This window comes from Gobius niger (genome assembly GCF_951799975.1).
Source record: "Gobius niger genome assembly, chromosome: 4".
Classification (NCBI taxonomy): Eukaryota; Metazoa; Chordata; class Actinopteri; order Gobiiformes; family Gobiidae; genus Gobius; species Gobius niger.
In genome coordinates this window covers 21,254,682-21,269,877 of record NC_136855.1, presented here as the reverse complement: position 1 = coordinate 21,269,877, position 15,196 = coordinate 21,254,682, and the positions used below count along the sequence as shown (strand labels likewise).

General features: G+C 41.3%; 2 protein-coding genes across 2 annotated transcripts in view; both read left to right on the top strand.

The window, feature by feature from the left end:
• Positions 1-132: 132 nt before the first annotated feature.
• urb2 (URB2 ribosome biogenesis homolog) lies at positions 133-13,192 on the top strand. The gene is made up of 12 exons (XM_079555848.1): positions 133-183; positions 551-696; positions 763-939; positions 1,055-2,160; positions 2,244-2,382; positions 2,549-4,895; positions 4,970-5,130; positions 5,225-5,335; positions 6,110-6,352; positions 7,880-7,976; positions 8,292-8,425; positions 12,669-13,192. Exons 2-12 carry the CDS (start codon positions 571-573, stop codon positions 12,864-12,866), a joined length of 4,839 nt encoding a protein of 1,612 aa, XP_079411974.1. The 5' UTR covers positions 133-183; positions 551-570; the 3' UTR covers positions 12,867-13,192.
• A 1,311-nt stretch (positions 13,193-14,503) lies between these two features.
• galnt2 (UDP-N-acetyl-alpha-D-galactosamine:polypeptide N-acetylgalactosaminyltransferase 2) overlaps positions 14,504-15,196 on the top strand; it is a 36,860-nt gene continuing 36,167 nt past the window's right edge. Inside the window, exon 1 of the mRNA XM_079554566.1 lies at positions 14,504-15,022. Coding sequence (XP_079410692.1) covers positions 14,927-15,022 — 96 coding nt within the window. The 5' untranslated portion in view covers positions 14,504-14,926. The remainder of the gene's footprint in view (positions 15,023-15,196) is intronic.

The following is a 15,196-nucleotide window of genomic DNA, read 5'->3' as shown; positions in this document are numbered from 1 at the left end:
GAACAAAGTGTTGCTGATTCAAATACGAAATACATGCATTTCTCAGTTAGGGTTTAAGAGACCCAACACATTGGACAATCCCTCTTCGACTTCTGGTATCGACAATTGTCTACTTTTGTCTGGCTCCACAGGGTGAAAGTTGAAAGTTCATCATCCGTGTGAAATAACAAGGCACACGTGCAGGTAAAAGTCGTGTTTTTTTGTTCAGTAGTAGGTTCTGTGTTACAGAGTATATTCACATATGAAAGTGGAATCTGTAGTAAAGGCAAGCTGTAAAACTATACCCTTTCTCCCGTTTTCAAGCGTTAAAAGCTAATGTTTTAGCCATAAGCTAAAGTTTTTATGGCACCAACATCATGGGCACCACTGATGACAGCCGACCACACTAGTGTTTTTCAATATATCTGTGCAAGATCACGATATTGCTCTTTGCAAACACTAATCACGTTTTCTTCTGTTTAATTTTGACATGTAAATGTATTCTTGCGTCAAACATTGTATATTTGCCTGATTAACCATTTACATTGTTTTTTAATTTATTATCACGAAGCCTTTGCTTGAACTGGAGCAATGGCTGCCATTTATTCGGGAATACACTTGAAGCTGAAGAGTCCTCAGACTCCGTGGGAGGATAAGATAAAGCTTGCACGGTTTGCCTGGATTTCTTCCCAGTGTCTGTTGCCCAACAAAGAGCAGGTAATATTTTATTGTCTCACACATATACTGTCCTCCAGCGATGCAAAGACATGTTGTAATTTACAGGTCCTTTTGGATTGGTGCTCTCATGCTCTGACTGGCTGGTATAATAAGAAAGTGGAGTTTCCCCAGAATGTGTTGGAAGGTTTATGGTGTTACTTTGATGACCTACTTCACAGCAGAAAACTTCACTCTTTTCTGAAGCTGGGGAAATCTGTCAGTCTGAGACTCAACATGGCACAGGTATGGTGCATTTACACAGTAACCTACCTCTCTCCAGAAGATGTGAAGCTAACAGCGTTGGATAGTAATGCAAGTGCATGTACTGTGAGAATTGATTTATTGCATTTGTTTCCAGCTGCTGCTTGATCGTCTTCAGGATCATGAACAGTCTGGGGCAGTGGCAGCTGTGGGTCTGTCCACACTGCTAAGTGTATGTCAGGGGATCTTATCTGCTCCTGCCCTCTCCTCCGTGTTCACCACCAAGTATGAGCTGATGGTTTCTCTACTGGCCAGACTCGTATCGCTGACATGTCAACACTTAAAGCAGCTTGCAGATTCACCAAAGTCGACTCTGCACAGCAAGTCTGATCATGAATCAGAAATGGACACTAGTTTTAGTGAACCGCTCTGTGATACAGGTCATAATGATCTTCAACCAGACAGTTGTACAAATAACTCCAAATCCACAGACATTTTGGCTTCAACTAAATTATTTGAAGTTTTGCTTCACGCATTGACATGTTACTTGTCAGTTCAGCGACAGCAAACTAACCCTAACAGAGTTTTTACTTTGGTGACGAACCAGCTCTTCCAGCCCATGATCTTCCTAAGGTATTGGCTTTCCTCAGATGCTCAGCTTCCAATGTCACAGCAGATGAGCAGAGACATCCGGACCAAGACAGACACAATCCTCCAGTCGGCTCTTTTTCCACCGGAGCAAATGTCCCTGTACCAAGAAGAACTCACTAAGATGGATCCTGGGAAGCGTAGTTCAGGAGGAGCAAAAGGCCCCTTAAAGCCTTCTTGTGTTATACTCAGTAAATTGAGTCCTCAGAGCATCTGTGAGCCACCGCTTTATTATGCTGTTAAGTCCAGCACTGTGTCGGTGCTGTTCAAACTATTTCTGGAAAGCTATGGGGCGGGGAAAGGAGCAAGGAATGAAGAACAAGGGATGCTGTGTTTCTATTTTCTTGCCAGTTTGTCCGGGGCCTTGGATGTGGGTCTTGACTTTCAGAAGCTTTTTAGTAAAAATGAAGACACTCCGAAGTGTCCATCTCTGCAAAGTATCCCCTGTGACCCAGAGAGCTGGAGTCTAGCCCTACTTTCTGTAGAGTCTCTTTTAAACAATGCTCTTTTGGGCGATATCTACAATGTAGCCGCAGATAGGATTCGACATGGAGAGGTTCAACTGAAGTTTTACAGAGCTGTGGCAGAAATACTTCTCAAGCAGGCTCAGCCAAGGTACAAAAATATTACGCTTGCGTATGAAAAATAATTATAATTGATGATAATTATTCTTTAAATAATTATTTTTTTATTTACAGTATTCCGGCTTGGTACCGTTGTTTGAAGACTTTGTTTTGTCTGAATCATCTGATTCTTGAGCCCGACCTGGAGCAGGTATTATCATTGGCCTGGGTCAATGTGGACTGCGTGGACTCAAGAGTGCAACGAGCCAAACAGGTACAATGAGTTTGTCGTTTGGGATAAATGTAAGGATTATTTTGAAGATTGTCAGCTACGACTCTGGTCGCAATCCTACCTATTTTTACCAGTTTATAACTCACAATACAAATGTTTCCTTCTGTTGTTTAATTGGCACATGTTTTTTTTTTATTTTTTTTTTCAGGTTACAATGTGTAGTCTTCTTCAAACCTACACCAAGCTTCGCCAGTTGCCCAAATTCTTCACTGATCTCCTCTCTGTAATAAGCGAGACCACTCTAGACCAGCCTCGACCTCCCCTTCTGTCCCAGGAGGTTGCTGCCTCACTCAGGACATGTCTGCTGGACACGCCACCTTCTCAAACAGTAGAGATCTGCTCGTTAGTTCTGCAAAGCTTCAAAACACACATTCCCCAGTTTAGGCCTCAAACAGTGGTGGATGAAATGAGCATTGATCATGAGGTGACTTTTAATCCAGACTCATCCGTGAAAATGTTGTCATTGAGCGAACTTCTTCATTCAGTTTTATTTAGTTTAAAGACACTGGACAATGGTTCCCCGATTCCTTTGGTTAGACAATGTCAAAGATTTATGGAAACGATGCATGTAGTCGTTAAGGAGTTGCAACAAGTTTTAACCGAGCTTGACATGCAAACCAAAACATCATTTGAAAACGCGCCAAAGAAGGTAATAAAGGGACCAAATGTTGTAGACGCAGAAATGCATACTCTGATCAAACAGGATGCATTAAAGGCAGCTCTCCTGAAATACACATGGGTGGAGATCGACAGCCTCTTCAGTATCCACTGCAGCAAATATACATCTCCAGACCTTGTCCATCAAGTAAATGAGACTGAAGACCAAACATCCTCTGGTTCTACAATGGAGTGCATTAAAAGTCTTGTTTCAGGGGGGAGTTCTCCTCAGTCAGTTGTGAGTAATCCACTGAGCGCTTTGCTCCAGAGACATATTTTATTACAACAGATGAAGAAACTGTTGTCTAACCCCTCAATGCTCGCCAACTTGAATACTACAGCAGTTTTAAACCAAGCAGCCCACTTCATTGCTGCTGAAGAAGATATTGAGAAGTTAATCCATTCAGATCAGAAATGGGATGGACAGATGAACAATGTGAATGGCAGCTCCTACCTTGTGGCACACTGGTATCTTGTCACTTCAAACATGCCCCTGATCTTGCCCTATCTTGGTGAGAAAGATGCACAATGCATTGCCAAAGTTCTTGTTGGTTCACTGCTCAACAGACCCTCACAAGACAAGAATGCACAGCCCAACAGTCTGACCATCGCTCTGAGTTCATCACAGGTCCTTAAAAGCCAGATCTTTCCTGAATTACAGTCTGTCTTTTCAGCCACGGTTCAGTTTCTTTTACAAAGTCTCGCCGGAGTTCTTAATGCTGCTCAGAAACCAAATGATGTCGCCATTTTCCAAAATTCTGCCGGGATACAAAAGGAGATTGTTGTTGAGGGCATACTGGCATCTATAACGGATGGAGAAGCATGTGTGGGGCTTAGCAAAACAGAAACACATGACATAATGAATCTGCTCCAAATAGTAGAAATCATAAACACAGACGGCATGAGTTCTGAGGATTTGTCCACTTGTTTCCTTGTCCTCTTCTTCATGCTCTCATCGTGTCAAGAAAAACGTATGGATGGTAGTGATGACGCCAGCTGTTCCAAGTTGTTTAAAAAGCTTCTCCAGATTTTGAATTGTCTCTTGGAGGGTGCAAACTTTCCACACGTTTTGAAGTCAATTCATGGTGGCACTTTGCTGCAGGCTGCAGTGGCTAGTATCCTGCGCCACAGGATAACCCCTACAGAGCATCCTGATTGGTTAGATTTGGTCAGGGGAATGCAGGCCTTTATCAAATGTTTAGTCCAGTTGATCATCACAAGGAGCAGCAGTGTCCGCCTCAACCTGAGCCAGTTTGCTTCCTACCTTTGCAGTAAAGAATTGAGCGAGAAGCTGACAGAAGCAGCCAGTACTGAAGACACGGCAAACGTCAGTGCCTCGATGCTCACAACTCATATTTTGCTTGCTGCTCTAAGTACTTTTTCTAAGACATTAACATCCAATCTGGGAAAGGGTAAATCCCTGGACGAACTGCTCACTCAAATACTCACACAGACCACAGCAATGCTCGGATTAGCTGTTGAGTCGGTCCTAAAGCCCCACGCTGCTTTACAGAAGTCCACAGTTATAAGTCAAGCCTTTGTGATTGAGGTGGTTACTGTCATGCTACAAAGTGAACTGTCCTTATTCTCAATAAAGGAAGACAAACAGGGCCAGTCCATCAGTCATATGGCTCTTTACCGCCGTTCGAGCCAACAGATCCTCAAAGAAATCAACTCTGCCCCAAGGCCCATAGAGTTTTTAGTGTCATCTATCAGTTTCCTGTCCACGTTTTACTCTGCAGCTGAAAAGACGTCAGAAAATCAGGACAATACTGGGAGAAAAGATTTGGATGACCTCTTTACGACAATACTTCACAGTCTGCAGATGTTGCTGACAGGTAGAGATACAGTTTTGCATTGATAACATTTCATATTGTTCCTGAATGTCCCACTTGACCTGTTTTGATTTTAGCACATTGGCTAAGCCTAAGTGAGCTGGCTGAACTGGAGTCTGTTCTGCAAACGCTGCTCTGCCACCTAGCGGAGAACTGCACCTCTGAACGATTCAACCTTTTGTTGTTGATGATCAAGGATGGACTGGATACTGGAAAACTGAGATCTGGAAACTACAGGGTGAAAAAATATATACATTTATACTAAATCCTGCAAAGATGTAATTCAGCTGTATTTGTTAACTAACTTTTTACACTTTAATTTATCTTTTCAGGAAGTTCTTACTACAGTTATTATCATCAAGCTGCTGGTTTGTTGTCCATTACCTGAGGCCTGCTTTAATTCGTTGTGGCTGATTGCACCCCAGATCATATCCTCAATGATGGTAAGAAAGCTACTCAAAAACAAGAAACAAGGTCTGCACAGCTTACTTTGCTCCCAAGCAAAAACAAGTTTATTGTTGGTTACATCTAGGTGACGTTTCGGGCGTCTTCATCAGACAACGTGTGCCACAGATGCACCTGTTTTTATGTGGACTGATTGGCTTGTCATATGACAGCAGCAGGCCAGTCAGAATACAGGCAAATCTTTTTTACAAAATGTAGTGACAAAAATAGTTTGTCTCTGGTGCAGAGTTTTATATTTACATAATTTTCATCATGTACAAAGAGTGTATTTATGCAAGTCGCAATAAATAGTCATACACATTTACATCTAGTGAATAGAAATACAGACATCAGGATAACACTATTCTATTGATGCATCTTGGCACAATTGAACGGTGTAAAGTTTAAACAAAATGCAAATAAAAACGAAAGCTGTGGCCACAGCACCGAAAAAGTGGTCAAAGCAAAAAAAGACAGACGATCAATGGTTAGATTTACATGAACAAAGCAGTGACTGTTTATGAGTTGGAACACAAACCCTGTAGTACCAAGAAAGCTATCCAAGCCATGCCCCATAAATCCCTCCAATGTAGCTTTCATATTTCTTTCAATATACTGTGTTAGCCAAAAGACTTTGTTGCTCAGATTGGGTGTGACTTTTTTCTCTCGAAAAAAAAGAAAGAAACTGGAATCTCTGCTGGAACCACAGCTGCTTGGAATGATTCTACAGCCGAATAACAACCACTGTCCTGATTGTCTTTTATATGTTACAGTTTTTGGTAAATGCCTCCAGTCAGGACGTTACTTTGAACCTCCCCTTCACTGTTCCCGTGACGGCAGCAGTCACAACTTTGTTGCGACAGGGAGAGGGGGTAATCGCCAACCCGCATCATGTGACTATGGTCCTGGGAGCTCTTCAGTGTGTACCCCTCGATCGTCTGACCCCCGCCGTGTACGAGGCAACTTTCATAGCGATTCACGAAGCATTGTTTGCCATCATCAAGTGTCATCCACAGGTATTTTAAAGACACACAAATGGCCCTTTTTCTCTCTTCTTAAAGGTGCATTATGCAACTTTTTTATGTGAAAATTAAGTGCGTATTTTACCTTGTTGTGACCAGCGGCTGTATGAGTCGTCAGTATGGTGCCTTTACTTTTGGTCACGGTGGTCTCTAAGATGTTCCACAATACCTCTCACCAGAAAACCTACAAAACAATTGATCGTAGTGCATTGTAGAAACCACCGTGAAAGTAAAATACGCGCAAATGTCAACTTAATTTTCACATAAAAAGTTGCATAATGCACCTTTAACCTCATTATGTTTCATTCATTCATGTTTGATTTCTTAGAGCCCAGACAGGTTCACCAGACTCAGATCTATTTGTCATTACATATTGCCATTACTGCAGTCAGTTAGTTAGTTAGTTGGTTAGTTAGTTATTTCCCCTTTTTGTATGGTCACTAAGGCAGAACTACTTTTGTCTGTCAGGAAGTTCAACAAGAAACGTTAGGGAAATAGTTTAGTGTCGTAGTACATTTTCGGCTGTTAACTGTGGTGCCAAATGATGTAAACTTCAAGGGTGGCACCTTTACAGCACAGTAATGGCATGATAATGGCACCTACAAGTGAAAGAATATAGTAATTAGATGGGAACAGGACGCACTAATCTAATTTATTTGATCATTCCTTAAATCTGACGTAGTACAAAGATGGTAAATTACCAGGAGACATGGTAAGTAAAGGTTGAAAAATGCATTATCCTTAGTTACCCAGCTATGTCCGTCCATATTACCATATATTTCTGGCCTTTAAAGTAAAGTGTAACTACTTCATATAACTGCTGACTCTTTTGGCTTAGTTCATTGGTATTATTATTGCTATAATGTAAGTCACCATAAACAAACATTCAAATTGTGCCATATTTGACATCTGATGTAAGTTTTCCGATGACTCTTGCTTTCAGGATTGATTTGATTAGGTTCTGTGTCATGATCTTGTTCTGACGTTTGTTTTGAAAGACTGTGACAATGTGAGAGAAGTGAAACCGCTGTAATGAATCCAGCGGGGCAGGAAACATCTAAATGTTATCAGATGTCTGTGAGGAGGGGGGGCAAAAAACGCTGCACGGATTACAGAAAGCCAATTCTCAGGAGAGGATTACATTAACTGAGGAGAAGAGAGTAGTAAGACATCTGTAATAAACTGATAAGCTCTCGGGAGTAAAATGGAACTCGGCACTCAAAGCAGGAACAGAAATTCTTAAGGAGCTGGCTTTGAGCAGAGGTTGGCATGAGCACAGGTTGAATTGATGGAAACTATTAAAGGTCTCCAAGTTCCAACTGCGTCTGGTGACATCAGTTGCTCGTTTATTTGTTTTCATTTTAAAACATTTCATTTGAGAACGGAGCTAATAATTGGTAATTGGAGCATTTCCACATATATGCCTTTTTATATTTTCAAAACGCTGGAACCTTTTAATGAGGCTGAAATCTGCATTGATTTATTTGTGTTTGTGATGTTTCATGGTTTATACTTCTCCAGGTGATGCTCAAGGCTGCTCCTTCCTTTCTGAATGTGTTCTACCGCCTGGTGGCTTCAATCATGCAGGAAGGTAAACAACGGAAAGACGGGGACACAGGTACTTTGTTTTTTGTTTCTTTCGCGTTAGAGTAATGAACAGGAGCAGAATAGCATGGTAATTGGCTGGAAATGGCATGATCACTGAGAAGTGCAATTACATGGTAATTACGTAGAAACAGGACACACACAGTCTACTAATTGATCTGGCGCAAGTAGAGCTGCTATCAAGGTGTTACATACTCATAATTGACTCTGGTAAGATGCTATGACACCCAAACAACTTAACAGTGGGACGTTGTCTATAATTTAGCTTCAGTGATGTCCTCAGAGGTAGGACGAGGCCTTTAATTTTCCTATAATGTTGTTTGTTTAGGTCCAGACAGTGCCGTCTATCTGCGGTGTGCGATGCTGGTTGAGAGAATGTACTCACACATCGCTGGCACATCGGAGGACTTCACCACACTATCCGCGTTCATAGTGGCTCAGTATGTCACAGAGCTGCAGAAGGTAAAGTGTTTACACACATACAGGGTTCAGGAAGTGTTCTTATCTTTCTCTTTATTCCAATGCTGTTGTGTCAAACGCCCTACATCTGATATTCTTTCCTCAGTGTGGATTTCAATTTGTTTTGTCCTTCAGTAGAAGCAGACTTTCGGTCAGTTGTTGCAACACAGTGACGACTGCTAAATTTATTATAATTCATCTCCAAAGTGATATAAAGTACAAACCCCCCACAATGTGACAGTAAAGACAATGTATTTTTGCTCAGATTACATTGTATTATGCAACGTATCAATCTCAATGACTCTATGGACGTTGGCTCCATGTTCCCTTAAAACAGTGAGTAATGTCTGGTTTGTGAATACAGCTCTTCTCACTCACCATGCGTTTTTAAGATGAGTCCAACTTGACTCAGCATTTTCCAAAGAAATTACCACCAGAGAGAGAGAAGTGTCTAAGGAACCAGACGACTGCTGCTTATGAGAAAAAAAAAGTCAATGATTCTCACATTCAAACCCTCTAAAACGGCTTGTATACAGTATTATTATAGTCTCTATAAGACGTCTCTATCAATGAGAAGTCATTGACCTGTCTTAACATTAGACGAGGATGCTTTTTAAATAACTTCCTCCTTTTATTACGTTTACATGTGGACCAAATATCTGATGATGATCTGATTTCTGGGATTAAGTAACATGTAAACGGCATAAACTGATGTACACAATCTGATATTGATATAATCAGATTTTTTGCTGATCTTTCACACTTATGTGTATAAATTATCCAGGAAAAAAATTCAAAAAGGACTGGGCATTGTCCGAGGCCCATTGGGCCAGTCAGCGACAGCAGGAGTCGAGCTGAGCCTGACTCCAGAATCATTATTACAGTTGTTCACTGAATTTGATCAATGAGCTGAAGTTCGGGCTGATGTTGTTAAGTACAGACTCTGCTCCCCTGGCTCTGAACTCGCCTGGCTATCACCAGACAAAATATCACAAGTTCTATTTTGTCTGGGGACCACCAATTAATTTTCTCATTTCTCAGAGGTGTGGTTTACGATTGTCCATAGACGTTTATTGGGCGCTACAAATGTCTATCATATGCGTCTGCACGTAGCCATATCCAATCGTATCATCGTATCCAATGACGTATGATGCACCTGCTGTAAACTTTCGAGCTAAACTATTTAGAACACGGTCTAAAGCTTGATCAAAAGATGCTGTCGTGGCTGCAGCTGTCATGTTGGAACTTTTATTAATATTTGTCCGTAAACAAACTACAAGCTTACATATGACTAGTGCGTCATCCTCTTGCCGTCCGTCCTCGTTCTGTGATTGGTTCCCAAATCCATGCAAAGATTTCGGCCATGGTCCCCAGGCTGCTGTGAAGTTTGAAATTATTCGAAGCAGCATAGATACTCCCAGGCTAGCTCTGAACAGAAATCAGTGGTTATTATCATGCACTTTGAATACAGCGTCATGTGCGCTGGCAGCGCGGCTGAACTCAAACAACAAGAACAGACGAGTCCTCCAGCGGTTAGCCAATCTGGACTAGGAAATTACGCACACATTATTGGTAAAAACTTCACTTAACTCATGAACCTGTTGCCCTTCTAAAGTCGTGGTCATCCGCTTAATTATCAGCACATTGACCACAACCTCCTCTTGCCACACGTCCTCCCGGGGTTGACATAAAGCCATCCCACAGAGGCTCCTCGGTGCGTGCTGGAGTTAAAGGAATAGGCCACCGTTTTTACATACTAAGATATGTTCTTACCTCACTTTAGACGTGTTAATATATCCCCGTCTGGTCTTTGTCCGCGCGCTCTGTCACGCAAACGGAGCACATACGCAGCCTCTCCCACATGTCACATAGCTCCGAAAAAGCTCACGATAGAAGCTACCAAGCTCTTCCACGTGTTCCCTATTTAAATAAAGTTACGTGAAGTGTTTTCATGCGAAGTATATTTACCCAGAAATGTAGCATGTCGATTTTATAAGCAAATAAAAAGGGGGACTATATTGTGAGGCGTAATGATACGAGGAGCACAGCGTCCGCGTAGTAACTCCTAAAGACTTCCCCCGCTCACTTCCGTCAATAACCTTTAGGAGTTACTGCGCGGACATTTTACTGCTCGTATCATTACGCCTCACAATATAGTCCCCCTTTTTATTTGCTTATAAAATCGACATGCTACATTTCTGTGTAAATATACTTCGCATGAAAACACTTCACGTAACTTTATTTAAATAGGGAACACGTGGAAGAGCTTGGTAGCTTCTATCGTGAGCTTTTTCGGAGCTATGTAACATGTGGGAGAGGCTGCGTATGTGTTCCGTTTGCGTGACAGAGCGCACGGACAAAGACCAGACGGGGATATATTAACACGTCTAAAGTGAGGTAAGAACATATCTTAGTATGTAAAAACGGTGGCCTATTCCTTTAAAGGCAGGTCCAGAGTGTGTCCTGCTACTCCATGCTCTACGGCTCCCGACGCCTTTGCAGCTCACACAGCGCTGTTCCATTCATTGTGAAGGGCAAATTATGCATTTGCGGATGCACGCATGTTTTGTAAGCACCCCCAAGAAAGACTTCAACACCCCTAAGCCCCTCCTTGGACAAATGTCTGGCGCGGCCGCTGGTTTGAGCTCTGCCCCAGCTCTGATTAGTTATTGAATTGTCACCCCTCATTCTTCACCCTGACGTTTTTATTAGAAGTTAAAGCTCAGTTTGTGTTTTGCTTTCTTCAGGCTGCTACAATTACCTAAGAAATGAATGCACATTTAACTGGGTGTGACCCACTGGGCTCATGCATGAGAGGCTGATGCCACATGGAGCACTTTGACTCCAAGTCCAAATTATGGAGGTGCAATCATAATTAATCAGCTCAATATCAAGTTTTACGGCTAAAAAGCCTGAAAATTCAGTGATTATAAGCGGCATCTCACCGAGCGCAAAGCATGCTGGTCCTGGTTAAAGGTCAGGACTACCCAGATCGTATCCCAAACTGTTCATGACCGAGTGTGACACAAACATTGAATATTTCGAGCGTTGAAAATCGGTGTTTTAAAAGAATTCTGTCAGAAACGGGGACACAGTGTTACTGGGAAGAGAAAAATAACTTGTGGCCCTTGCTAAAGCAATAAATAAATAAAAAAACAGTTGTATTAAGTATAGACGTATCTGTTACAAATAGCATTACTAGTTAGCTATCTAAGTCAAATTTACTAATTTAATCCATTTGTGTCACAACGTTCTGGATCTTTTCTTACAGTAGGAAATGTGATGAGTACGTATGGTGGCTCCATATACAAAGGTGTGAGGTTCCTTTATTGTACTCGTGAGTAGAGCGAAACTCTTCCATAGACTGATTAAGCCCGTGGACAGTTGAACTGCAATGGAGAATGAATGCAAACCTGCATATTGCAGTAAAACCACTTTAACTGATGTAATAGTCACTAAATAGCCGTTTTTTTCTACTATGATAGTAAGTTTTAATGGGCATTGTTGACCCCGTGGGTGGTTGTGAACTTTGACCGGAACATTACCACACATTGCGTACTGACAATGCTGATTTGGCTTACTGAGATTCAGTTCATGAGCAGCCGAATGACAGTATTTAGAAAAAAGAGCTTAAAATATGTTTAATAGCAAATAAAATCTTTGCTTGAACTGTTATAGGTTGGGGATTTTTTTTATGGATCAAAAATTGCGGGGGTGGTTGTAAATATTGTATATATTCTATCTCTGGCCCCTGTATTTGGCTTTTTATTAATTCTGAGGAAAGTAAATCAAAAAGCTTTTGGTCGGGAAAATGTATGTGGCATACTGTATGTTTTTAATAATGTCTGGCAGTCTTACAGCGACCCATCTCCAGCTTCATTCAATAAAGCCACTGTACACTCATTTAGGGCTGCACCTAATGATTATTTTGGGAGTCGACTAGTCAGCTGTTAGTTTTGGATCAGTAAACCTGTGAAAAGATTATTTAAATTTCTATTTCAATATGCATTATCAGATTTTAACTAGATTCATGTGGAAAGAAAGACGATTAAGAACCTCTTTATCATTCATAATCACAAAATGCATTTTGTTATAAATCCTATGCAAGGATCTATAAAATGTGTATAAATGTTTTTAAATATTTATATTTATTGACTAGTACTCATTAGTTGTTGCAGACTTACAATCTTTCATAGCTCTCACCATTTCAGTGAATAATTGTCTCTTCTTGATCATTCTGTTAAAGGTTACCCTGCGACCAGACGTTAAGCTGCACCTGACCGAGGGCATCTATATGATACTGGACCTATGTTTAGAGCCGGATATCAAGTTTCTGATGGCTGGGCTGCAGGCAGGAGTCCGAGAGGTGTTCAATGATCTGTACAGCAGCTACACTCACTACCACAAAGCACAGAGACAAGGAGAGGAGAAGTACACTGTGTGAACTGTGATGCTTTATGTTTGTTGGAGAAGAATCAATGCAATCTGTACTCGGAGAATTACAGAGGTGTACTATTTCACTATTGTAGTATCATGTATTAACTCAAATGGAGTAAGGATCAGTAAAAGTGATTTGGATGCAGTAACTCAATATGGATTTAGTGAATGGCATAATATTGTAATTTACATTTAGTTATTCAAAGTAGGCTTTTTTACGATTGTGTATATTCAGTATTACATTGAAATGTATGACAGTGTTTACTTCCTTGCCTGTAAATTTGGTGGTTTGTGGCCTCAGTCCCGTACTTCTTAATTTGCTCTTCTTTCTTTCTTCTTTTTCAAAAACCTTCCCACCATTTCACTCCTTCAGTTTGGCTTTCGTCCACCCGTGCTCTGATCTAACATTACTGCAGGCAACATCAACATGCTATAATCAATGTGGAAGGGGATAAATGTGTGTGTGTTCACATTTAAATCCTCTGGGACATTCTCTGGACGGATGAATGAAATGTCTTGATAGAATCTACACTGTGTAAATGTTGGAGTGAGAGACTTGTTTTAAGGAAAAGCAAACAGGACCTGAATTTGGACCTGGAAAGAAGGTACATTAGCCGATAATGTACATCCAGTAAAATGCACAGTACAAAGTAGTACACTCTTGTATGTCATAATGTTCTCAGGTCGATGATTTGTAACACAGGACCATAAACAATAAAGTTTGTTTGAAGAAAGTTTGCGCCTTCGTAGATCTACAGCAGATGTGTAACAGAAATAAAACAAAAACGCTTGTAGTAGCTATAGTAAAGTATGAGCTACAGTGTTAATTTCGTCGACTAAAATATTTAGTCTTAATTTTAGTCAGTGTTATTTTTGACGACTAAAATTGGACTAAAACTAAATTAAAAGTTTTTCATGAGACTAAAACTATGACTAAAATACTAAGATATTTTAGTCGACTAAAATAAGACTAAATAAAAATGAAAGGGAGAGACTAAAATCATCCAAACTTCTATTGACCGTCTGAAAGAGCCTCATAACATGTAAATTCACTGCCAAAGGATCAGCTCTGAGCTTTGTTCATGTGGAGCAGCTCCATGAAGCAGAGGAACAAGATTAAATATGATTATAATAAATATTATCAATGCAAAGTCGACTAAATTCGTCTTAAATTATAGACTAAAATCAAATTACATTTTCGTCAAAAGACTAAGACTAAAACTAAATTAAAATATGTTGTCAAAATTAACACTGATGAGCTAACTAAAAATACCCTACATTTTGCTAATGATTATGTAAAATCTATCAGCTGTGTGTGTGTAGATTAGGGATGCACAATATTTCACAAAATATATATTAGGTGATGCAATATCAGTATTGCAAAAAGCCACAATACATCGCAACATCACTAAAGTCTTCATCTGACTAAATGAATCGAATTTGCTGGAAAATATATTTATGTAATGGAACATATCGTGTGGAAAGGGTGTAGTGAAATATCGTTATCACAATATTGCACAGCCATATCGTATCGAGTTATCCTACTTCAATATCGTGCACCCCCAGTGTAGATCCATTGATGGAGAATATCTACAGAATGTAAACACGTGGCGCCTCTAGTGGTGAATATCAGAAAACATTAAAAAATCATGTAGCTCGGTGATCATGGATTTTGTTGGTCTCGGATCATCCCACATCGCAAACATTTCTCAACAGTCATTTCCTCCAGGACTCTCCCCACCCTCTCCACACGCACGGCTACAGCGCGCAGCCACCGCTCAACTCGCTGCCATCTCGCCAACTCCGGCCCTCCTCCAGCGCTGCCTGAGCCGCTGTTTGATTGGATTAGAGGCGGCTAGCCTTTGCCCTCTAACCCCGCTGATGTTGGCTCGCTGCTTCCTGCTCCTTTCGCGATCCGGACCGAGTGTTGGAGACAGCTGAAGCCGCACGGAGAGGCGCTCTGGGCGGACAGCACAGACAGCACAAGCCGCTGTAGCGTAGCCAGACTTTAGCCCACAGGAAGCCGCCAACACAGACTCGAGCGCTGGGACTGGATCTGGGGCAAGCATGCGGAGGAAATCGAGGATATTGCTATGTTTTGCTGTGCTTTGGGTCTTAGGAATAGCCTACTACTTCTACTCGGGGACATCGTTGAGCCGAAAGGTAGGTTTCTGCCGCTCGGCTGCTCAAATGTTCCTCCTCTGTGTGTGTGGAGATGAATTTACTGCTCGGACAAAGCGAGCGTGGTTTCCTCTTTAAATCAGCGCCGTGCTGCCTATGCATCAGCGGGGAGAGGAGCGCGATAAAGGGCCTGCTAGTGTCAGTGGACAGGCATTG